The sequence below is a fragment of the Muntiacus reevesi genome, chromosome 4 (genome assembly GCF_963930625.1).
Source record: "Muntiacus reevesi chromosome 4, mMunRee1.1, whole genome shotgun sequence".
Taxonomy (NCBI): domain Eukaryota; kingdom Metazoa; phylum Chordata; class Mammalia; order Artiodactyla; family Cervidae; genus Muntiacus; species Muntiacus reevesi.
In genome coordinates, this window is record NC_089252.1 from 115363855 (window position 1) to 115388962 (window position 25108).

The window sequence follows — 25108 nt, forward strand, 5'->3', positions numbered from 1 at the left end:
CAGGAATCTCATGTATATGGATTTAAAGTTTCTCCTTTGGGACTTTTGCAAGCAAACAAAATGATTTATTTAGCCAATTCAAACGAACTGTATTAAAACACACAAAGGCCTGGAGAAAACATTACAATGAAAACAAATAATTCAAAGCAATTTCTAATCCAAGACATTTTGCTTCGCTCCACAACACCATGAACGAGGTGTGGTCATGCTTTCCGACCGGAGATTTCAGCACTGGTGGCTCCCAAGTCAAACACAGTCAAAAGGGTAGCACGAGTGCTTAATGTATGGCTGGAAGAGATTTGTTTGCCGATCACTTAGTTACTAACAGAAGAATTATATACAGTTAAACCACAAAACGTGTATAAACAGATCATTCAGAACTGCGTTGTGCATTCACTAGCACTAGACGTGTGTCTTCTGAGCATCTGAAGCGTGGTATTGTATGACAAGGAACTACATTTTAAGTTTACGAAATTTAAAGCCTGATAATTTCGTTAACTGGCCAACTCTTAAATGTTTTTAAGTGTGTTTGGATCAACTTAGGTATGTGAATTTACTTTTTCAAATGTATATTTTGTGAAATCCAAATAGAGATCAAGTACTCCTGATGAAAATTGAGCATCTGAATCAAGATGTGCTGTAAGTGGACACACAATGGGTTCTGAAGACTTGGTGTGAAAAGAAATGCAGAACTTCCCATTAAACTTTCCGTACACTGCTGGAATACTGAACTATTTTGGACATTCTGGGTTAAGTGGAGTTGACTCTGAACAGTCTGGGTTTGAACTGGGAGGGTCTACAGGTGCGTGGACTGTTCACTAACACTACAGCACCACACGCCCCACAGCCGGCTCAGTGTGCGAATAGGAACTGCGTGTGCGGAGGGCCAACTGGAGAACTCGTGCGTCTACAGACTCTGCTCCCCACAGCAGGCCCTGGAACCGACCCCCTGCAGACACAGAGGGATGGCATTATCCCCAGGGAGAATTCGCTTTTTAAATGTGGCTCCTAGAAAACAAACTGACACACACAGCTTACACCTCACTTCTACCGGGCACTGCGTTTCAGAGCACGGGTCTGCCGTCTAAGAACGCCAGTGCCATCTGCTGGACACACTCCCGCGTAACAGGCCCAAGAGAACCGGCAAGACTGGACTGTTAACGCTGAAGTACCCTGGGTCTGAAATGGAAGAGGACGTAACAACTAGGCACGAGACACTCAACTCATTTGTATGCTGTGAAAGGGGAACTCGAACGAGGCTTATAGGCTTTTAAATCCTAAAGAAAATCCAACTTACAGTTATTAGCTGACAGTGACCATGAGCCAATGTGCACGGACAGGTCTGCTTTCCACCGAGGCTGCCCTGGGTAAGGACAAGAGGTTATTTGGGTGCCCTTCCCACGACCACTGCCTCCCATAAAAGTGAAAGTGTTAGCTGCTCAGTCGTGTCTGACGCTGTGACCCCATGGACTGTAGCCCGCCAGGCTCCTCTGTCCATGGAACTCTCCAGGCAAGGGTGCTGCAGTAGGCTGCCATGCCCTGCTCCAGGGGATTTCCTGACCCAGGGAGCAAACCAGGTCCCCTGCATTGCAGGCACTCTTTACTGTCAGAGCCACCGGGGAAGCCCCCCGCCTCCCATACTCGGGGCTGACTGCTGCCGACCTGTCTCCCCGCCCACCCCCAGCTGCCCCCCGAGTCCCTCTGATCTCCCCGTGTGCACCACCTTCTGCACCTCCCTCTGCCTTACACTTTCTTCCCATCCCCCTCATTTGTCTAGCATTTACCTTCTTCTCTTTTCTATTTTCCCTTATGACCCTAGGATATCTAACAATTCTGTTTTTCCTTTTAGTACTTCAATTTCTTTCTGTCTCCTCTCCATTTGTCCTACAAGCTGTTTCAGCTGGTCTTACAGCTTTATGTCGAAGTCTTTGGTCCACTTTGAGGTGGTTTTATACATGGCACGAGTTAAGTGTCCAAGGCCATTCTTTTGGAGGTAGAGAGTCGACTGTCTCAGAATCATGTTGAGATCAATTCTTTCCCTACTGGATGGTCTTGGCACCACTGTCAAAAATCAAGTTACCACAGATGTATGGGTTTATTTCTGGACTCTCAAAATTGTTTCATTGTTTATTAATACGTCAGAACCACACTGTTCCAATTCCGGTAGCTTTGTAGTAAGTCTTGAAATAAAGAAGTATGTCCCCCAACTCTGTCCTTTTTTCTTTTTTGAAATTGTTTTGGATATTCTGGGTCTCTTATAATTCCACACAAATTTTAGGATGAGTCTAACAGTTTCCGCAAAAAAGGAAGCTTGGTTTTCATGAATTATTTTTGCTAGGAGATGTATTCGTCTGATCAGGGTGACAAAATGACCTTTCATAGGTCTTACAACTCTGCCCTTGATCTGGACTTCTGAGGTTAAGTGTGTGAGAATTTGGGATTTTTGTCTAATACTGTTCAATACTGTTAAACGCAGAGAGTAGAGGGTGCTGGGGAAAGCATGAGCCTGGAACGCGCACTTAAACCACCGCCACTTGGACACCATGTGACGAGTCGCCGACCTGCGCGACAGCTTGCAATCTGTAGTGAGCACGGGGTCCGCTGTGCTGTGGAGCGGGGACCACGGGCTCCTGCGGGCCAGCTGCTCCAGCACCTCCTACAGGACTTCCTGGCAAGGGAGGAAGCTGTAACAGCCCGGCAGGCCTGGCGGCCAACTCCTACTGCTTGTCTGCGGCTGTGAAGAGGACTGGGAGAGGACCCAGATGGTACCCGGGCACAGGGGGTCCTTCAGGAGCACCGCTAACCCAACTGTTGTTAGCAAAGACAAAAGGGTCTAGCAGCCGCTCACTCTAGCCCGAGTCCCTCCCACTCAGGCTGGGATGAGTCGGCTCCCGAGTGAGATGAGGGCCTAGATACGCAGCAGCGGGAGGGCAGGCAGAGCTGAAGAACTGACTGATGGCTAAGAAGCATCTCACGCACTGACTAGGCCCAGCAGCCTCCACGTGTGCCCGTCACTCAATACACTCTTACTGAACGCCTACTCTGCAAGTGATGTCAACATCTACTTTTCTGTACTACGAAGTCCTCCCTGGTCTTCCTGATCATTTCAAATGATACCCTAAATTCTCCACCAGTGTCAGGGTCCTCCTGGAGACCAGATCACTTAGTCCCCCCATGTCCCCTTCTGTGCTACCATTTGGCAGGCTGAAATTCTTCCTAACAGATGCTCCATCAACTGACTTGGAAGCTGAATGCTTGGAACAAAGACATCAGCCAGCCAGCACTGGTAAAAGTAAAGAAACGCAGCCTTTAAATCTGAGTAAGTCATCGGAGTGGGCATGACAGACAGGATTACAGACTCCTTAGGGTTACAGACTCCTTAGTATCAAATATTACAGAATATGTCTACTCTATCTCAGCTCACGTGTAAATCCAGATGGACTGGCGTCTCCATACGGATCAGAATGAAATGAACAGCTAAGTGGCCAGAATTCCCACACTACCATTCACTTTCTTCCCAGCTGACAAATCCAGCCTGAAGTCTGGGTCTTAAGGGAAAGGACAGGAAGAGAAAGTTACAATTCAGTCCCTAAAGTTATTTTCTCCACTGTGGGAGAGGAAGGCACCATTAACAGTACAGACCCAAGTTATAATGTTTTTAAGCTCATGTTACTTGTTTATAATATGATATCATATCATCCAGAGTTTCAAAAGTGACCGTCGGGGCTTGTGGCGGGCTGCTGGGCGCAGGAGCAGATGATGTCTGTGACACGCAGGGGTCATGGCTCTGGCCAGAGTGCTGCCCCGGGTCCCTCTGTGCAGGGGCAGGTCGGCTCCACGCCTGGCTGCTCAGAGATTCAGTTCTCTTTTGGTCCACAAAGTAATACGATGGTGGCGCAAACTCAGGGTCTCTCTCAGCCCGGAGATCTGACTGCCTCTTCGACCAGTACCCAAAGGAAAAGTCTAGTAAAAATAAAGTGTTATTAGAACTGATTATTGAAGCGCTTGAATGTTTTTACTTTTTAATTATCATATGTATTTCTTAAAAGTCACCTTAAATTCTCTGGAGAACTAAACAAGGTACATGCAATGCCTACAGAAGTACATGGAAGGAACCAGGCTAAGAAAAAAAAGAGTGAAAAGTTCCACACAGAGAGCTCAAGGAAGGTTCTGTGGAGACAGAAAGTTGGCAGGTTCTGGAGACAATGCCAAAAAAGCACTAAAGCAGAAATAACTAAGTGTGTAACTGATCTGTGTGACATCTTATAGGCACTTCACAGTGAAACACAAGGCTTGTCCCTTACTGGGTGTTGGAAGACACCGGAGGCACCGCTCAGAGCTGCCTGCCTCCAACAGCGGCACCGGCCAAAGCCATGTCCACCTGCATCTCTTACTTGAGATCGTGGACCTCACAGGCGTCAACAATTTCAGCTAATGTGCCACTGAAATGATCGCTTTCAAAATGGCATAAACCAGAGTCTACTCCCAAAGAGAGGCTGCTGCAGGTACCACGGTGTTTGCAGGAAAAAACTTAAAATTTCGCATAACCCAGTGGAACCATATGTGAATCCAAGTTATGACACTTGGATGCAGACTGTTTTTAAGTGAGCATAAAAGAGACTGTTAAAAACACAGAATACATTATAAAGTACCAAACTTTCCTAAGACTTTAAAAAAGCGGTTCCGGACAAATAGTATCCCGAAGCTGTAAAACCACAAGGGGGCAGCAGGAATTACCAAAACCTCCCTCAAGTGCGTCTTTAAAATACCTCATCCTTTAGGCATGATGCCTTGCAGACCCTGGTCTTTCATATCACACTTTCCAGTGCTCCTGGTTATTGAGAAGAAGCAAGCTCAAGGACCTAGAGATTCCTTTAAGCTTCCCAGGACCACTAAGACTCACCAGAATCACAGTCTGCTCAGGAGAACCGACCCCTCACCTTTCCTCTGTCCCACGCGTGGACATGGGGCACCACAGCCCTGACGTCTTTCCCCTCCTGAACCAGAGTCACAGTCTGCTCAGGAGAACCGACCCCTCACCTTTCCTCTGTCCCACGCGCGGACGTGGGGCACCACAGCCCTGACGTCTTTCCCATCCTGAACCAGAGTCACAGTCTGCTCAGGAGAACCGACCCCTCACCTTTTCCTCTGTCCCACTCGCGGACGTGTGGCACCCCGGGTCTGGTATCTTTCCTTTCCTGAACGATGACTTCCACTTTGCTACTCTGGGCAGCTGTACGAGGAGATGGCGTGACCTCTGGTTCTGGGGGCAAAGGGCCAATAACATCTCCACCTGTTTTTGTAAAGGAAATAAAGATCTCATCACAATAAAGCTCACGACGCCTTCAGAAAGTTAAACAGACACGCTTACCCTGAGGGTACACGCAGTAGCCCGTGTTCACTGAGCACCTCATACGTCAGGCTGTGGGCTGAGTGCTCTGTACACTGCTGTTCACTCAGCTCTGTGACAACCCAAGGTCAGAACTGGTGCTCCATTTCATCTCCATTTTACAGATAAGGAAAGTTAACATCAGAAATGCCACAGAGGTAGAGAGTGAAGAGCCAGGATTCAAACCCAGACTGGATGGATTTCAAAGTCTCTGTTTGCCACTATGCCACCCCACCTCCCCTGATCAACAATCGAAGGACCAGAAACCCTTCAATTGCTCAAAGAAAGAGTCTCAGGCAAAGCAAGGGTGATGAGAGAGCTGGAGCCTGGTGACAGTCTGCAGGCTATTCAATTCTGGCCATATTTTAAAAGAAAACGGTATTTAAAAAAACACTGGAGGCACTTCACATCTTGTGGAAATGACGTGTTCAGGAGCAGAGCAAAAGCAGAAACACCACATAGAGTTCAGCATGCCACGGGAGACAGCATTTATACGAAGCAAACTGGGCCATCTTCCAGTTTTTAAGTGTCCCAATCTCTTTCAAAGCTAAACTGAAGTGAGTCCAGAATTTTAAAATGGCATGGGCTTAGGTTAGAGCTGGAGAAACTTCTATCTGCCCCTAGCTTCAGCTGGATGTGTGACGTCTCACCAATGAGGCCATTCCCCAGCCTCCCCCACCCCTCCAGCTGGGGGTGGTCTGTGGACTCTGGCCCTTGGGATGTAAGTGAGAAGGTTGTGTGTGAATCCCAATGCACATTCCTAGAAAGGTAGCTGGTGCCCACCCCTTCTTCCCCAGGGCTGAATCATGAGCAGGTCCTGGGGAGCGAGTGACCGTGCAGGTGACAGCAACCCTCTAGGGAACGGCAAAAGCAGCGAGACAGGAGGGAGCGGGAGAACAGGTGACCCTCAGGGCAGAGCTGCCAGCTGCCCTGGACGCCCCCCACTGCTGCAGCGCTAAGCTAGAGAGGCAGACGCCCCCTGGTTTGAGCCAGGCTGTGCAGTCTGTCGGGGCAGTTCAGCCCAGACGAGCAGTAACTCACACCGTGAGCGTGTCTGACCACAGCACTGAACAGTGCTCCCCAGGCAATTTAACAGTCTCTTGGTAAGCTGTCTCTACCCACATCTCTACCTTAGTAAACTGTCTCTGCCCACATCTGTAAATTATTTACTACCTTTCTGTATGCGTTAAATATACAGAAACACAGTTTTAAAACACAGTTATAATAACCAACAAAAAATGCTGCCACAGCCAAAGAAAATTAGCCTAAAATATGTACATGCACAACTAAATTTTATCCTAAAATACCTTTTAAGCATTTACCTCTAAGTCTCGCTTACTGAACTGTGCTATTATATGAAGCAACAAAATGTACTGCTAACATCCTTGTCTACAACCTGCTATTTTCTTGGGAGTGTAATTCCACACCACTCTGGTATAAAAAGCTGCTCCTGTTCCCGGATGTACCTCTGCGGTACGCTCAGAGGTCCTCAGAGGTGCTCAGAAAATAAAACTAGATGGCTGATTTCTACACAGCCATCCCTACTACTGATATGTCAATGGAACTAAAATATTTCGTTGTGAGCTTCAGAAACACAAGCCACGATGTACCTCTGTTTTCTTCCTCTGCTCCATCTTCTTTTGATTTTTTCATCTTTTTCTGTCGGAGTTTCGCAAGTCTTGCTTCTAATATGGCTTTTCTCTTTTCCTTTATGTTTTCTCGTTTTGTTCTCTGATCTGTTGTCTGAACAGGACAGAAAATTAGAAAACGATTAGTCCCATTCACAATATTTCTGTTGAAAAGGATGAAATAATTTTATTCTAAAAATAAACTGACTTTTCTGCCACCTCTTAGAAGCCATCCGTTGAAATGTTCAAAGTGAATATCCTTGTACATACAAGGGCTCTTATACAAGCCCTCTGTTTTCTGAAGTTCAGTTCACAGAACATCCCAGAAGCATTAACATTTTAGGAAACCAGCCAATTCTGCCAGTTCCTCAATCCCCCTCTAATGACTTTCCATTTTCTTACCCAGGCTGCTTACTAGAAACTACATTTAAAAAATCAAAGTCACACAGGTTACTTTTGAACGACTATAATCTTAAAGTCTGAAACACCAAAATAATATGGCAGTTATCTTTACGAAACCTGTAACTGAATTCTGAATAGCTATGTACATTTCTAATTAATTTTACTAGGTTTTTTTTTTTTAACAATATGATTCAATAAGAAACCCAACTGTTCAAATCCTTCAAGTCAACTGAGTTTAATCTGTACCTGTTCACGCAGCATTTCTAAGGTTTTCATCTGCTTGTTTCTCAACTCTTTATCTCGGGCGAAAGCAAAGTATCCAACACCAAGTTGCCGGGCCTCTGAAATAGGTAGAAATTACCCCAAGGTTAGATTTCCCTTCTCAGTGAATTAGATTTAGGCCATATTTCTAGCTGGGCCTCTGAAATAAGTTAAATTATCCCAAAGATTAGATTTCCCTGCTCAGTGAATTAGATTCAGGACAAATTTCTACCAGAGCAGAAAGGAACACAGGGATGTCTTCCACACTTTTTTTTTTTTTCTAAGCAGCAGGTAAAAAACGTTACAATTTCTTTCACTCTGTTTGCCAAGTGATAAACGCAACAAGTATTCATTAATTTTTTAGTCACAAGCTGTCTCCACTATTCTTGGGGCATGCACTTGGATTAACAGACCCTTTGTTAGGCTAAAAAGTGAACAAACAGTTATTTTCAGTTCTAAAAGTAGAATTATTTATACAGAAGAGCTGCTGCTTTGTGAATACTTCCTTTCCCACCTGCCATTTAAATGTTCAAGATAAAAAAATGACTTAAAAAGCTGCCAGATGACTACCATTTTCACGGATGTCTTCATAATGTATGGGCCCCATTGGCCTTCTCAGGGCCTCCCTCTCTTCTTCCTCCCACTGCTGGCGCTGGAGTTCTTTTCTCATATCTTCAGACAGTAAGGTTTTCTCATTTGCAGGACTAACGAAACTAGAAGAATAAAGCAAAAATCATCTTAGGTAAGAGCTGTAGCATAGCAATCTTTGGTTCAGACATTTGAGGTCATGATGAGTAACTCTAGCTGTGAAGAGGACAGTTCCTTACGGAGGTTTCTGACTCATAATGCCACTGGGAAACTGCAAAAACTATTTCCACCTTTCTTTAATCCAAGCAGGCAGCTCGTCTCATAAGCATAATAAAGTCTTGCCTCAGCACTCAGACGCATCACTTTCCTTCCCAGCCTGGTCTTTGGCTGAATGGAAGGGGCAGGCCAGGCAAGGAGAGGAACTATGGGCCTTCGGTGGGGGGCCTCCCGTGCAGGGCCTGGTGTGGCAAAACCAAATCTATATTCTTAAACACTTTCTATGCAGTGGTTTGTTCATTTACTCTGGGCTCATTCTCTGTTACTCTGTAGACAGACATCCTCCCAAGTAAACAGACAGGCTCTAACTCATTCCTTTTAGCATGGATGATCAATCATTCAGGTTGTTCTCTGAATGTGGATTATGAGTGTATGAGCACGTTAACCACAAAAAAGTGCTTCTGCAAACATTCTTACACATTAAAAAAATATTCTTACAACAGAGCCCAAAAGATAATTAACTAAAAACAGCCTCGCTCACAAAACAATCCCTGCGTCTGCATGTCAGATCTGGGCAAAGCGTTGTGTGTCATACACTTACAGTCTCCCCTGAAGATTTTTATCCATTTCCAGCAGATCTGGCAAATCCTTTCTCATACAGCGCCGGGATCGCCCTAAAGAATCCACATAATCCACCCTGAAATAAAAGTGAAAAGACATAAAAAACTGTACATAACATACAGTTCCCTAAGATAAGGAGTTGTCCACAATGAAAAGTTATCATAGGCTCCATCACAAACCCATCTCCAAGGGCTTCCTGGGTAACTCAAACTAAATAATCCACCTGCAATGCGGGAGACCCATGTTCGATCCGTGGGTCGGGACGATCCCCTGGAGAAGGGCATGGCAACCCACTCCAGTATTCTTGCCTGGAGAATCCCACGGACAGAGGAGCCTGGCAGCTACAGTCCATGGGCTCACAAAGAGTCAGACATGACTGAGCGACTAACACACATCACCAAGAAAAACCTTCAACCTGAGAGACCACCACCATTGGTACAAACATGCTCTTCAAACTTAAAAGTTGACACACAATAGTTTCATTGCACCCTTGATTAAATCTTAGTTTTAGAAACTGTAGAAAATGATTGACCATGTGTATCTCTGATCTCAAAGATAAAAACTCCACACAGACCCCTGCTGCAGTATCTCAGAAATTACTTTTATCTGGTTTACACATTTGCAAGGAGATCCAACCAGTCCATCCTAAAGGAAATCAGTCCTGGGTATTCACTGGAAGGACTAATGTTGAAGCTGAAACTGCAATACTTTGGCCACCTGATGCGAAGAGCTGACTCACTGGAAAAGACCCTGATGCTGGGAGGGATTGAAGGCGGGAGGAGAAGGGCACAGAGGATGAGATGGCTGGATGGCATCACTGACTCAAGGGACATGAGTTTGGGTGAACTCCGGGAGTTGGTGATGGACAGGGAGGCCTGGCATGCTGTGGTTCATGGGGTCGCAAAGAGTCGGACACGACTGAGTGACTGAACTGAACACATTTCCAAATATTTTCTCAGCATCGTAATAACTACACTCTGGACCAGACTCTCTCTTTGTTCACCTTCTCACACTCTTCCCAAACTTGATGTTTTTTGTTTCCTTTGTTCCTTCTAATTGATACAATCTTCCCAATGGATTAGAAAGTTCTTAAAAGAAATATGGAAGAAAGCAAAGAAGAACTAAAGAGCCTCTTGATTAAAGTGAAAGAGGAGAGTGAAAAAGTTGGCTTAAAATTCAACATTTAGGAAACTTAAGATCATGGCATCGGTCCCATCACTTCACAGTGAATAGATGGGGAAACAGTGACAGACTTTTTTTTCTTGGGCTCCAAAATCACTGCATATCGTGACTGCAGCCATGAAATTAAAAGAAACTTGCTCCTTGGAAGAAAAGCTATGATCAACCTAGACAGCATATTAAAAAGCAGAGACATTAATTACTTTGCCGACAAAGGTCCATCTAGCCAAAGCTATGGTTTTCCCAGTGGTCATGTACGGATGTGAGAGCTGGGCTATAAAGAAAGCTAGCTGCTGAAGAATTGATGCTTTTGAACTGTGGTGTTGGAGAAGACTCTTGAGAGTCCCTTGGATTGCAAGGAGATCCAACCAGTCCATCCTAAAGGAGATCAGTCCTGGGTGTTCATTGGAAGGACTGATGCTGAAGCTGAAACTCCAATACTTTGGCCACCCGATGCGAAGAATTGACTCACTGGAAAAGACCCTGATGCTGGGAAAGACTGAAGGTGGGAGAAGAGGACGACAGAGGGTGAGATGGTTGGATGGCATCAACAACTCAACGGACATGAGTTTGAGCAAGCTCCAGGAGTTGGTGATGGACAGGGAAGCCTGGCATGCTACAGTCCATGAGGTCACAGAGAGTCAGACACGACTGAACTGAACCGAATAGAAGTATTCTGAGAGACTCTTCTTAACTCGGAGGAAGCCAAGGCAACACACATTTTGTACTACAAAAGCACCTCAACAGTGGGCCAGTCTGTTATCTTTTACTCTTGTTCTTCTTTCCTCATCTTGGCCCAAAGTAAGTACCTTGTTTCATGTACCAGGCAGGGAAACCAGGCAGCCAGCAAGGCCAGTGAAGTACTCTGACGCCCACAACAGGAAATAAGGGCAGGTTTTCATGGATAACATTTCATCTGTATTATGATGCAAAAGATCTTTAATGTTTTAAATTACAGGCAGGGACTCCCCCAGATCCTCTGGCAGGAGGCTGGAACCACAGAAGGGCCGGCACGACTGCTGGGCCTGCCCAAGGTCGGATTCCCACACATGCGGCTTGTGGTTTTGTGAGTCTTTTCTTTCCTATCACACATGCCAAGTCCAAATGTCAGCCTATGATTTAAAAGGTGAATGCTTGGGAATCCACCACTACAGTCCACAGAAATAAAAGCTGACGACCACAGAAATAAAACCTCCAACAGCAAAAAGCAGTTTCTCCCTTTTCTTCTTTTCCTTCAATGAATGGAGAACCAAAACCACCTAACCAGATGGTCTGAGTAATTATTTACAGTATTTTTGTGGAAAGATTTCCTACCACCTGGAACTTGACTGCAAAAGGATTTTACAAGCAGTTACAATTCTGGAACCTAACTTAGAAACAAAGCAAGTGTCAGAACTGCTTGCAGTGCATCTTCCTTCACCCTATGGGGCATGTGACACCTTCAACTGCCCTTCAAACTCTTCAAATCGGTAACAAATTGATTGTAATCATACAGGCATTAATAAGGGGGGTGGGGAGACATTAAACCTTTCAAAGGAGATGAGATTTCTGCTATGAAAAGCAATCATAAGCTATTCTGTCTCTGGAGAAGGCCTCCAAAACATGAAGATCTCATTGAAACAGAAGTGGCAGGACAGCAGCCAGCAACAAAAACCAGGGCGCAAGCTCTCAGGGAAACCATCACCTGAGGCAGGAAGGGACACAGGAGGGCTCAGTCATGCCCTCTACACAGGACGCTGGGGAAGTTAGGGCACAGAACCTTGAAACGCTCCTAACAAGAGCAGGCAGGACATAAACGGCCCAAAAGTGTGTCTCAATCCTTTTCTGGTAAGGAAGCCAGTTATGTGTCAATATGGGCTTTCCAGGTGGCTCAGCAGTAAAGAATCCAGCTGCCAGTGCAGGGGATGCGGGTTCAAGTCCTGGGCTGGGAAGATCCCTGGAGGAGAAAATGACAACCCAGTCCAGTATTCTTGCCTGGAAAATTCTATGGATAGAGGAGTCTGGAGGGCTCATGGGGTTGCAAAGAGTCAGACACAACTTAGCGACTAAACAACAAGACCCAAAGGAGAAGGAAGTATGTTTACTATCAGAGTTCAGATGACAGAGAGACCATTTAGACTAGAAATGCTGAAGAAAAGTATGAGGAAAGGAATGGCATCATACCCGCTCCTCTGTGACTGCCCACTTCAGATGTTAAGTGTTCTAGAAGGCTGGTAAGAAGACCCTTCTGCAGCACGAAGATGCAAGTTCTCTGCGTTCCCAAGCAGTGGGGACCGCTCTCTTCACTCATAAAAGACTCCTTCCCATGTGGGGAATGGCTGACAAAAGATCAACAGGTCCTGCCGACAACCCTAAGCAGTTCCTAACAAATACTCCCACGGTGTGGACATCTGAGCCTTGGGTGGGGAGCGGTGGGCTCCACACCAGCAGGAAGGGTCAGGCAGGGTTACTCCCAGGAACACAGCATCAGTGCACCTCATGCAATCACAAGCCCTTCTGAACACGTTTCTAAACAGTATCTTCGGTACAGAAAAATCTCCATGCCATTTCCTCTGCGGTTTCCTTGTAAAGAAAAGATTAGTTTGGTTTCCCCATCATTCACCTACCAGGCATCACCATTCCTGTTATACAGACGAGGAAACTGAAGCCAAGAGAGGGTAGGAACATGATCACAACTGTACCACCAGTGAAAGGCAGAGCCCGTGCTGTCCAGACGCAGGTCCGTGATACCTCAACCATACTGGCAGAAAATGCCACAGCCAGAGTAAGGCTCCCCGGATCAGTTCTGCCAGCCCGTTTTCACTGGAAACAAGAGCTCACGCTATCTACATGATGATGCCCAAATAAGCACCTGGGTAAGGCGGCAGGGTGGGTAGAAAGGAACGTTCTTCTGCCTAAACAACCCTTTCACATCAATGAAACGGGAAACAAAGCCTCCACGCCGGGCACAGTGCCTGGCATGTGGCAGGAACACAGGCTACTTGTAATTATATCAAGTAGCAGCTACTGCTTCAACATCCATAAATGCAATCCTACTTAGAGTAGAGTCTCTAAAGAAGGACTAGTGAGAAAAGGCTTGATAACAGCAAAATAAATGGCTCTCAAAAAGTAAACCCAAGTCTGACAACATTAACATAGCCAAATGGCATAACATCACCAACCACTCTTCACTGGGATCCTGGGGAGGAGGAATATCTTTTTCAGAAAGAGCTGCTTCATCATCGTCTCTTTCTTCGGTCCTTCTGTAATCTCTATTGGCAGCAACCGCTTCCATTTCTTTGTGTCTGTCTATCATCTTCTGTGTGAAATCCACAAGGTACATGTCCTCCACCTCTTCATCTAGGACACAAACATCAACGTTCAGATGCACAGAGCAGCCATGAAGCAGTCACAGTCACCACTGGGCGCCACACCACCCAACAGCTCACTAGTCTCCACCCGCCCCTAATGCTCCAAAGACACAGAGCCGCCTGGGGCCTGACGGAGACGCTGCAGAGAGGCCGCGGGACTCACCTCTAAAAGCCCGGAGTAAAATAAATAAATAAATAAATAAATAAATAAATAAAAGCCCGGAGTTTCCTGCTGCCTCGTCAATAACAAGACGAGAAGATAGCAGTGTCTGACTTCAAGAGGCTCATCTAGCCAATCAGACAACACAGAGGCAGAACGGCATTGCCCAGTAAGCCTTTGTGACTCAGTGACACCCATCTCTAACCATGTGGGTCATATCCCATAGCCCTGAGTATACGGCTGTGGAATGCCAAGTGTTCAAAGGGTCCTAACACAGGTAAAAGAAGTCATCTGAATTCTTTGCATCCATGAACACCACCTTCAGGTAAGGCATAGTACCAGGATCTGCAGGGCATATAGAGATGTCTAAAGTGCCATCTACTTGCAGGCCTTATCTACTTAAGCTGAAACCTACGCTGAAAGTTAAATAGTAATCCATTACTCTAATTTAACACAGGATAGCGGATGCATTCACAAACAACGTATGCATCAAGTTTCACTCTGCTGGATTTAAGCTCTAAGGAACAGATGGTAGGTTCCCTACTACCAGGAGTTGATGTTACCCTCACTGTACAGTGGAAAATAACTGGGCTCCAAAACTTGCCCAGACATGCAGGTCCAATAAGCCCATCAGGAGGTGGGTCTGCCGGTATGGACAAAACCAAATCTCCATGTCCACACACTCCTTTGACTTGATTCTACATTAACAATATATGTAAAGTTTGAATTAAATGAAAAAAGACAGTATTTTTAGTCACAAAAATATGTAATTCAATTGGGAAAGAAATACATTTTCCAAAAAAAAAAAAAAAAAAGAAAGAAAGAAATACATTTTCCCAGAGCTGAGTTAAATAAGACCACAAAACAGTGAGGCCTCCTGGCTGGCTGACACCTGCTGCTTCTTCAGGGGGAAGGCAGGGCCTCCCCCACGGCTCTCAGCTTTGTGAGCACGCAGCCTGCCCCTGCTGGGCTCCCAGCACACAGGAACGTGTTCCTGCTGTCTGGGCAGCCATGATCAGGGTCCCGCCGCCTCCTCTCCTGCTGCACCCCACCCCCCGCCTGGCCCTCAGCCCTAGCTCCGCAAGTCAGCCCGGCCAGCTCTGGTCCTCTCCTCCCTCTGCTCGCCCCATTTCCCCCTGCAGAAGCCCTTCTGCAGTTCTCCAAAACCTTTGAGACTCCCATCAGAGCCACCTTCTCCCTAAAGACTTCCACATATGGCTTTTAAAGGCAGTAAGAGATGCACTGCCATGTAAAATCTCTTTTATTGTTGTTGAACTTTAGGTTGGGTTTCCTTTTTGTGGAGCAGGTATAAGGAGGGAGGATCCTTTAAATATTATCTTAGAAGCAACTATACTGGCTTCCTGGGCAGCAGAGTGGTTAAGGCTCTGAGCTTCCACTGCAGAGGAGTGGCTCTGAGCTTCCACTTTCCTGGTCAGGGAACTAAGATCCTGCATGCTGTGCAGCACAGCAAAAAACTTTTACTTTAAAAAAAAATAAACTACAAAAGCAACTATAAGCACTTCAAAGACTAAAATTAAACACAGAGGAAAAAAACAGGGGAAAGGAATGATAACTCCAGTACTCTGATATAACCATAATTCCTCTCAGGTTATTATTTCTTAAACACAGCCCTAACTGTTTGTAACAATGGCCTATTTAGACCTTTATTCCTAAATTTGTTTTCTTCTGTGCCATTTTCCTCCACTGATGATACCCCCCATTGAGGGCAGAGGCAGAGAATCTGGCTAATACTGACTGGCTTGTCCCTCTATAGCACCTAACAGGCCCAGCACCCACGGGGCAAATAAAAAACTACTGCTGATTTTCTTATCTCTGTGCTGACACGCAGGCCTTCCCTGGGAACTCAGCTGGTAAAGAATCCGCCTGCAGTGCAGGAGACCCCAGTTTGATTCCTGGGTTAGGAAGATGCTGACACAGAAAGTCAAATCTATTTAAGTTTCTCCCTATTCTCATAATTATTTTAACAAATAAGAAAATACCCCAGAGTGGTATGAATTACAGAAAATAAAGATGCATAAATAATTGTATTTACCTATAAAGTCTCCTTTAGTCATCTTCTCATACAATTTGGCTTTTTCTTCCAATTTCTCCCTAGGAGAAAAAAAAAAGACAAGCATAAGAACGGTCTTATCACTGCCACTCCCGGTAAAACTGCCCCCCACCCCCAGCCTTGCTGCTGCAACCTGCCCACGGGGCCCAGTCTGATGACGAGAGCTGAGTCCCCACCCTGAGAGGACCCTCAGACACAGCCAGGTCTGCTCTGCCAATGAAACACAAAGCCTGGCCCATGTTTCTTTCATTCACGACTGTACCAAAGGGCCAAAAACAATGCCTGATGCATCGCAGACGTTCAGTCAGTATTTGAGGAATGAACACATGAATGAATGAAGATTCCAATTTAATTTAAATGCCAAATGCAACAAATTAAATACCAAAAAAAGAGAGGTATCTAAACAAAAACATTTTCTGTTATGGATCACCAAATTCCACAGTAACTCTGTATCACTGGTTTTACACAAGGGTCCCTGGTCTCCCCTTAGCTAATCAGGTCTAAGAGCGGCAGAGACCAACCTCCTAGAAGTCTGTTAAAAATATGATAATGTCTGTTTTATACAGAACATAGATAAATTATTCATGACAGATAGCTAATTAAAAACAAACATCAACCCTGGCATTTCAATTCAGCAGCCTCTCTGCTCATGTTAATTCTAGTGACATTTACTCTTTGGTGGCTAAGACCTGATGATTCTTTTATTCTAGAAATATTTATGATGATAAAGAGCACCAAAGAAGTCATATGAACATTTGCTTGTGAAGGATGGTACTTTATGACAATAGAAAATTTCATTTCTAATGGTGAGTATGATGTTAGCTAATAGGGCATTAAGATGTTATGGAGAAACTCGAATGAACATTTCAGTCAATCCAATACAAAGCCATAGTAATCGAAACAGTATGGGACTGGCATAAAAACAGACACACAGAACAACAGAATGGAAAGAGAGCCCAGAGATAAACCCACACACATATGGTCAATTAATTTACAACAGAAGAGCCAAGAATATGCAATGGCAAAAGAGCTGTCTCGTGAATAAATGGTGTTGGGAAAACTGGACAGCCACATGCAAAACGATGAACCTAAAAAACTGTACTACACATCTGAATTAAAAATTCACAATGGAACCATAAAACTCCTAGAAGAAAACACAGGCAACACATTCCTAACATCAGTGTGGCAATGATTTTTTAGGATTTGACAACAAAAAAAAGGCAAGAAAAGCAAAAATAAACAAGAGGGACTATATCAAGCTAAAAAGCTTCTGCAGAGCAAAGGAAACCATCACCAAAATGAAAAGGCAACCTATCACTGAATGGGAGAAAATGTTTGCAAATCGTATGTCTGCCATAGACTTAATATCCAAAATAAAGAACTTACAACTCAACAGCAAGAAAACCAAACAGTGCAACTTTAAAAAAGGATCCGAATAAACATCCTGTCAGACATACAGATGGGCAAGAGGTACATGAGAAGGTGCTCAGCATCACTACTCATGAGGGGAATGGAGACCAAAATCACAGTGAGATGTCACCTCACACGTGACAGAACTGCTACAAAAAGCTAAGAAATAACAAGGGTCAGTTGGTGAGGATGTGGAGAAAAGGAAACCTTCATGCTGTGTAGGGGGAATATAAACTGGGGCAGCCGCTAAGGAAAAAGAGGATGAGATTGCTCACAAAATAAACAGAACTACCATATGGGAACTTCCCTGGTGATCCAGAGGTTAAGACTCTGAGTGTCCACTGCAGGGGCATGGGTTCGCTCTCGTATAAGTGGCTGTCCAGAGAACTAAGATCCTGCATGTCACACAGTATGGCCAAAAAAAAAAGTAAATAAGTTCGTAGATACGGTAAACAGAATGGCAGTTGCCAGAGGCAGCAGGAGGATGGGAAGGAAATGGATGAAATGGGTCAAAATGTACAAACTTCCAGTTATAAAATATGTTAGCAATGAGGATCCAATGTCCAGCATAATGACTACAGTTAATACTGCATTGCATACATGAAGTTTGTTAAAAGAGTAGATCTCAAATGTTCCTAGTTAAGTGTTAGTCGTTCAGTCGTGTCCGACTCTTTGCGATCCCATGGACTGGAGCCCACCAGGCTCCTCGGTCCATGGGATTCCCCAGGCAGGAATATTGGAGTGGGTTGCCATTCCCTTCTCCAAGGGATCTTCCTGACACAGGGATCAAGCTGTGTGGTGATAGATGTTAGTTAATTATTAGATCTATTGTGGTGAGCACTTCACAATACATACAAATACTAAGTAACTCTGTTGTACATCTGAAACTAATACAATGCTATGTTTCAATTACACCTTAATAAAATACATATATAAAGCATAAAAAAGTTACATTATCTTTCAACAAAATTAAAATTCTAAGCATAATGTCCAATAGTGAGAAAAATGTCTCAGCAGTGAACATGTCTTTAAGTAAAAGTCTCCAGTCTGTTGGGGATAGGTCAAACGCTAAGAAAATAATCCCTAAATGGGCTAACACTCTGCCCTTTACTCTCAGACCCAGAAGAGCCAAGCAGTCTGAGCAACCACTTTCATCTGCCAACTTTTTATTATGCAATGGATCTAAACACACACATGGCAGTCATGCCAGAGATTAAAACTTGGGATTCTGAATCCAGGGTGATAGTGCAAACAAGGGAAGAGCTCTTCTTTACAGAAGAATGCCAGCTAGTAAACAGAATGAAAAAATAATACACATGGAATGACAGATTTAGAAAAATTCTAATTTTGAAATCATCAGTGTAATAACTGACTCAGCGATGACTTAATCATCACATGAAAACACACTGGTGAACAGAATATTCACACAGCGTCAGTTTCCCTCCTTAGATTATTATTAATTTCAAACGAGGAAAAGCATCTTATTGGTGGAAAACTACAGCAGATCTACCTTAACTGAGTGATCAAACTTATCTTCACCAATAATGACTTAAGCTGACATCATGAACCTCCTGATGTGACTCAACAGGACGACAAATCATCACCTAGATAGTGTTAACAACCGTTGGTAATTAGTCTGACTCTAATCAGACTGTGGGACACCGCAGAAACAATTGGCCTGGACTTTTCAAACGATGTCAGTGGTGTAACAGACAGCAAAAACGCAAGGGAGGGACTTCCCTGGTGGCCCAGTGGTTGAGAATCCGCCTGCCAACGTACGGAGCACAGGTTCTTCCCTGACCTGTGAACGAGGATCCCACATGCCACAGGGCAGTTAAGCCCGTGTGCCACCATCACTGAGTCCACGTGTAACTGCTGAAGCTTCCTGTGCCCTAGAGCCTGTGCTCCGCGACAAGAGAAGTCACCACAATGAGAATCCCTCACACCACAACTAGAGTGGCCCCTACTCGCCACAACTAGAGAAAGCCTGCATGCCGCAACGAAGGCTCAGGGCAGCCATAATTAAATAAAACTGTAAACATTTTTTTAAACAGGCAAAGGAACTGTTTTCTATTAAAAGAGACTAAAGAGATATGACAACTACATGCAATGCATACTCTTTAATTAAACATTTTAAAAAACAATAAAGGACACATCTATACTAGGATAACTGGTGAAATATGAACATGGACCATATGATACCACTTTATCAGTGGCAAATTTCTTGGATATGACAGCAGTATTGTGATTACACAGGGAAACGTCCTCATTCCTGCATAACCACAGTACTGCTGTCATATCCCAGAAATATGCCACTGATAAAATAGCATCATACAGAAGACATATGCTGAAACATTTAGAGGTAAAGTACAGTGATGTTTAACAAAGTTTCTCTACACACACACACACACACACACACGAGAGAGGGAGGGGGAGAAAGAAAGCAAATTTTATAAGATGTGAAGTGGTGAATTTAGGTGAGAAGTATTAGAATGTTCACTGTAGTCTTGTCTCAAATATTCTGCTGGTTTGAAGCTTTTCATATTACAAAGTCGGGAGGGAAATTCCGTCTCTAATCACTGACAGCACACCACCCAGTAGCCCTGAGCACACCGCATGGACACGCGGGGATAATCTCAGCGCCAACAGGGGCTCACAGGGGCACTGCTTCATCTTTCAAACTGAGGCTGTGTCTTATCTTCTTATAAGATTATAAATATGCCTGCAAATCATATTATTTTCAGGTAAGAGAGTATCTGGTTAGAAGGATGACAAAAATTAACATTGTAAATGAAATCAAGGTGACCTTCCCCGTCTTCACTCAGGGAGCCCCAGAGACAGCCCAGTGGTTGAGAGTGACATTACCTTGCTTTGTCCAGAGTCTTCTGTTCTGCAATCTGCTCTTCAGCATCCTTTTCAGCTCGGTTAGAGACTCCTGCATTCTGTTTGCTCCAGATATTTGGTTTCTGGAGAATAATTTAAAAAACACAGAATCACCAACTGACTGCAAAAAATCTCTACTTGCACATCAGAAGGGGGAAGAAAAGATAATTAGATCTTGTGAATCAATGGAAATAACTGGACCTCTGACAGCCAACTTATGTCCTGCAAATAAACTATACATAGCAAAGCTAGAGCTGGAAGAAAAAAAAAAGACCCTAAATTACATTTAAAAATTTCTTTATACAATTGCAGTTACTTTTTAAACTCTCCTGAATGATTACAACCTAATTCAAGACGTTAATGAAAAATATATAACAGATTTAGTAATACAAATAATAGATACCATTATTTATAAAATTGGAAAAACATTCACATACTGAAGAATTAGAGCATTTTAATGTGCTTTTGAATCTTACTAATTTCTATTTCAATATTTGAAATAGTTTATGCAGATGTTCAAATACAAGACAAGGATGTATAGGTAGCAGATACCTTGGACACTTTCAAAAAACTTAATTATGGTTTAATTCCCCTGTGTTTGGGGTCAATGGAGATAATTAGATTTTATTTTTACCTTGTTAGTTGGTTTTGGCTTTCCCAAAACTCCAGCATCTTTTAGAAGTTTTTCTTGTTTGAATTCTTCTTGTTTTCGGAAGAGTTCAGCCTTAAGGTCTACCAACTAGAATAAAGACAAAAAGCCAAAACAAACAAACAAACAAACAAACACCAATTAACTCTAATGAGTGACTGGATTTCTAAGTTTTTATAATTCTGAAAACAAGATCACAAGCTCTTATAAATGGACAAAAGTAGACGTAAAATTAAATGTTTAAATGTAGTCTAGCACAAAATAAATCCAAGTCATATTTCATTCCAGCTCTGTGGTAAACATATTTAATTTTCAACACTTCAAGGCTTTCCTCTGGGCAAAGAGAGAATGATAGGCAAAGTAAATGAAATCTGCATCTTCTAGATTCAGATTCAACTAACATCATTAACCACTTTCTCTCTGACTGGCATTGTACTTGGTTTTTTCATGTAGTACAAGTAAAAAAAAAAATTTAATTTCACTTAAACATCACAAACATTTATTATTTCTACAGGAAAACATCTTTGATCAGCAACAATCTGAGCCCCAGTATGTGCCTGGCATTTAACACTGAAGAGCAGAATACAAATGTGAATTAGACATACTCTTCTGCCTCAAAGAATCTACAATCTAGTAAGAAATGTAACTTACAACATCAGTCAGATGCAATACGTGACTCTAAGAGTGAAATTAAGTGGCATAAAAATTCAGATAAAGGAGTATTTCCTTTTGTCCAGAGTGATCAGAGATGGCTTTGAAATGAGCCTTAAAGGATAGGCAAGATTTCAACTCGAAATAAAATAGACTGAGTTAATTTTGTTTCAGCATATTTTGGAAACCACAAATTTAGCTTAACCACAGAGTTCAAGAACAAGAAAAGCCAGAGCAAAAGGAACAGGGGACTTGGATCTATCATCACTATCTACTCTGCACAAAAGGGTATAATGGCAGTTTCCTTTCTAAGGATCGAGGTACAGCTGCTTATATACACAGACATTTGTAAACTGAATACTTAAAAAGCCCAGCATTACAGACTGACTTTTAAGGGAAATCAAAATGACTGCATTGAGTGATTTCTATTTTGGAAGAAAGTATTTAAAAATAGGTTTGGCACAGATTTTAATAACGTCAAGGGCGGGTTTACTCCAGAACCTAATACTCTAAATCTTAAAAAACAAATTTAAAACTTAAGCCTTTTCTTCTAAGCCTTCTTAACCACATCAATTTTCTAGTCGCACATTTTCCTACTATACTTTTGAATTTTAAAAGGAAGATGCTCAGAGAAGTGTCAGTTCCCAGATGGCATTCACATTATTATTACTAATTTTAACCCATCAGGAAAAAATAATTAATTTTATAGTTTTTTGGTACCTAATCCTCAAACATTATGTGTGTGTGCTAAGTCACTTCAGTCATACGAAACCCTTTGCAATCCCATGGACTGTAGCCCTCCAGGGTCCTCTGTCCATGGGATTCTCCAGGCAAGAATACTGGAGTGGGTTCCCATGCCCTCCTCCAAGGGATCTTCCCAACCCAGGGTTCGAAACCCCCCATCTCTTACGTCTCCTACATTGGCAGGGAGGTTCCTTACCACTAGCGCCACCTGGGAAGCCCTCAAACATTATTAACTAGTACCGATTTTCAGTATGAGACGGGGGCAAGGGGCTCAAATATTGGGATATTTCCTTCATATCCCTCGCACCCAACATTCTGCAGTAAATCCAAGATTAACCCAAAGGTTGGGCAATTTGCTCTGATATACTGGAAAAGACAACTGCCGTGGAGTCAACCAGACCACATGAGCCCAATTCTACCACTAAGAACTCTGTATGTGAGCTGAAGAAAGCCACTTCATCTTCTGAGCCTCAGCGGCATTATCCATAAAGTGGGGATATTACTAGCGCCTGCCTCCTAATGCAGTCACTAGAGCTCAGGGACACTGTGCATATAAAGTACTGGCACAAACCAGTACTGAGAACTGGTTTTCTTCCTCAGTTCAGTTGTGTCCCACTCTTTGCGACCCCATGGACTGCAGTACGCCAGACCTCCCTGTCCATCACCAACTCCCCAAGCGTGCTCAAACTCATGTCCATTGAGACAGTGATGCCGTACAACCATCTCATCCTCTGTCGTCCCCTTTTCCTCCTGCCTTCAGTCTTTCCCATCATCAGGGTCTTTTCGAATGAGTCGGTTCTTCGCATCAGGAGGCCAAAGGATTGGAGTTTCAGCATCAGTCCTTCCAGTGAATATTCTGGACTGATTTCCTTTAGGATGGACTGGTTGGATCTCCTTGCAGTCCAAGGGACTCTCAAGAAGTAACTAAATTAACAAAGGTGCTTACATCCTGTTAGACCTTACAGCTCCCAGGCAGCGCATCCTATGGGTGTATTAACAACTGTTCAGCAGTCCTCCTGCCGGGGGACGCTGGGCCTCTCGGACCCCGGGGTACGAGTCACACTAATGTTAGGGGGGGAGCTCAAGGGGAACGTGTCTGCACAGCTCGCAGAGGCCGGGGTCCCCTACCGACAGTCACGGACACAAGGCTGCCAAGGAGGCCTGGCCTGTCGTCGCGGAGGGGAGGCAGGGACAGTCCCAACCCGGAAAATACACCAGGCTCAGGACGGCGTCTGAGGGGAGAGCCTGGGCCCGGCGCCCCGGCAGAGGGGAGACGCCAAACTCAGGGTTCTATTAGCGAGAAAGTGGGTCCGCTCCCCGTAGGGAAGAAGGCACGCTCCGCCTGTTTTTCCAGAGAAAAGCCAGGTCCGGCGTCCTCTCTGAGGAAAGGCCAAGTCTGGGACTCCGAGTGAAGAAACAAGCTAGGTCGAGATTCTTATCCTGCGGAGGCGGGGAGACGCGGAGCCCGAAGCATCATCTATCCCCGTACTCACCGAGGACGCCGTGACGTCCAAGGGCTTCTTTCTCCTGTCCATATTCGCCCCGGAGGGTCCTTAGGAGTACGTCTCAAGGTACCAGCCCGGCCCTTTATACCGCCTTCCGCTGGAGCCGGAAGTCACTTCAGCAGAGCGACGGTATTTATAGCTCTGGCGCCATCTTGAGAAGGTCAGAGTGTACCGAGTAGTCCGTCCTTCACCATTTTGAGACGGTCAGAGGGTGCTCAGAAGTGAAGCTAATTGCTAACGCCATCTTGAAAAAGGCAGAAGGTAATAGGGCTGGTGTTTGGTGCCATCTTGAGAAGGTCTCCATACGCCAGGCAGGGCAATGCACGCCATCTTGAGTGGGGCGAATTGGGTGTGGCGAAGGCGCCATCTTGGGAAGGGCGGAGTGAACTGACATGTTTATCTTCCTAGCGAAAAGAAAGAAACGTTAGTAGGACTGGAAAGATCTAAATACCCTGTGAACGCCTGCCGTTCGCCAGGCACTGCTGGTGCGTCTCACAGGCTAATTTATTTAAATTCTTACAAGAGTCATATGAGCTAAAGATTAGCATATTAATTCTGGTAGAAATAGCAACAATAATAATAGCTAATGTTGATACAGTGCCTACCCTGTGTTAGTTTACATATTTCAGCTGGTAAGAACATGAACTCCAGAAGTCAACTTCCTCAGTTTATATCACTCCATTATCACTTAGCTGTGTGACCTTAAGAAAGTTTCTTACTTTCTCTGTGCTTCAGTTTCCAAATGGGAATAAAATAGTACTACATGGGGCTCAGTGAAAAGTAGATGAAGTAAATGAGCTAGTGGATAAAAATATTAATGGTTGTGCTATTCAGACTAATGACACCCCCCCCATGTCCATCTTCTAATCCGCAGAACCCGTAATTATGTTACCTTATTTGGCAAAAGGGAATTTGCACGTGTGATTAAATTAAAGATTTTGAGATGAGATTATCTAAGTAAAGTCCAACGTACTGCAGGAGATCAAATCAGTTAATCCTAAAGGAAATCAACCCTGAATATTCATTGGAAGGACTGATGCTGAGGTTGAAGTACTTTGGCCACCTGATGCAAAGAGCTGATTCATTGGAAGAGACCCTGATGCTGGACAAGATTGAAGGCATGAGGAGAAGGGGTGACAGGGGACAAGATGGTTGGATGATGTCACTGACTCAGTGGACATGAGTTTGAGCAAACTCTGGGAGATGATGGAGGACAGGGCAGCCTGGCGTGCTGCAGTCCATGGAGTCACAAAGAGCCGGACACGACTCAGTGAATGAACAACCATGGCAATCTCAAGGGTGTTTTATGTAAGAGGGAGGCAGAAAGGTCAGAATCAGTGAGAGAGGTCTGAAGTCACGACACTGTGGGCTTTGAGGAGGAAGGATGGGACCTATGCCGAG

At 44.3% G+C, this 25108-nt stretch overlaps 1 protein-coding gene across 1 annotated transcript; it reads right to left on the bottom strand.

The window, feature by feature from the left end:
* Positions 1-1689: 1689 nt before the first annotated feature.
* CCDC174 (coiled-coil domain containing 174) lies at positions 1690-23807 on the bottom strand. Its single transcript, XM_065933979.1, has 11 exons — positions 23696-23807; positions 20793-20897; positions 20141-20241; positions 15848-15906; positions 13446-13623; positions 9086-9181; positions 8251-8393; positions 7666-7760; positions 7000-7132; positions 5141-5293; positions 1690-3963 (listed from the first exon to the last, which is right to left on the bottom strand). Exons 1-11 carry the CDS (start codon positions 23735-23737, stop codon positions 3665-3667), a joined length of 1404 nt encoding a protein of 467 aa, XP_065790051.1. The 5' UTR covers positions 23738-23807; the 3' UTR covers positions 1690-3664.
* Positions 23808-25108: the final 1301 nt, after the last annotated feature.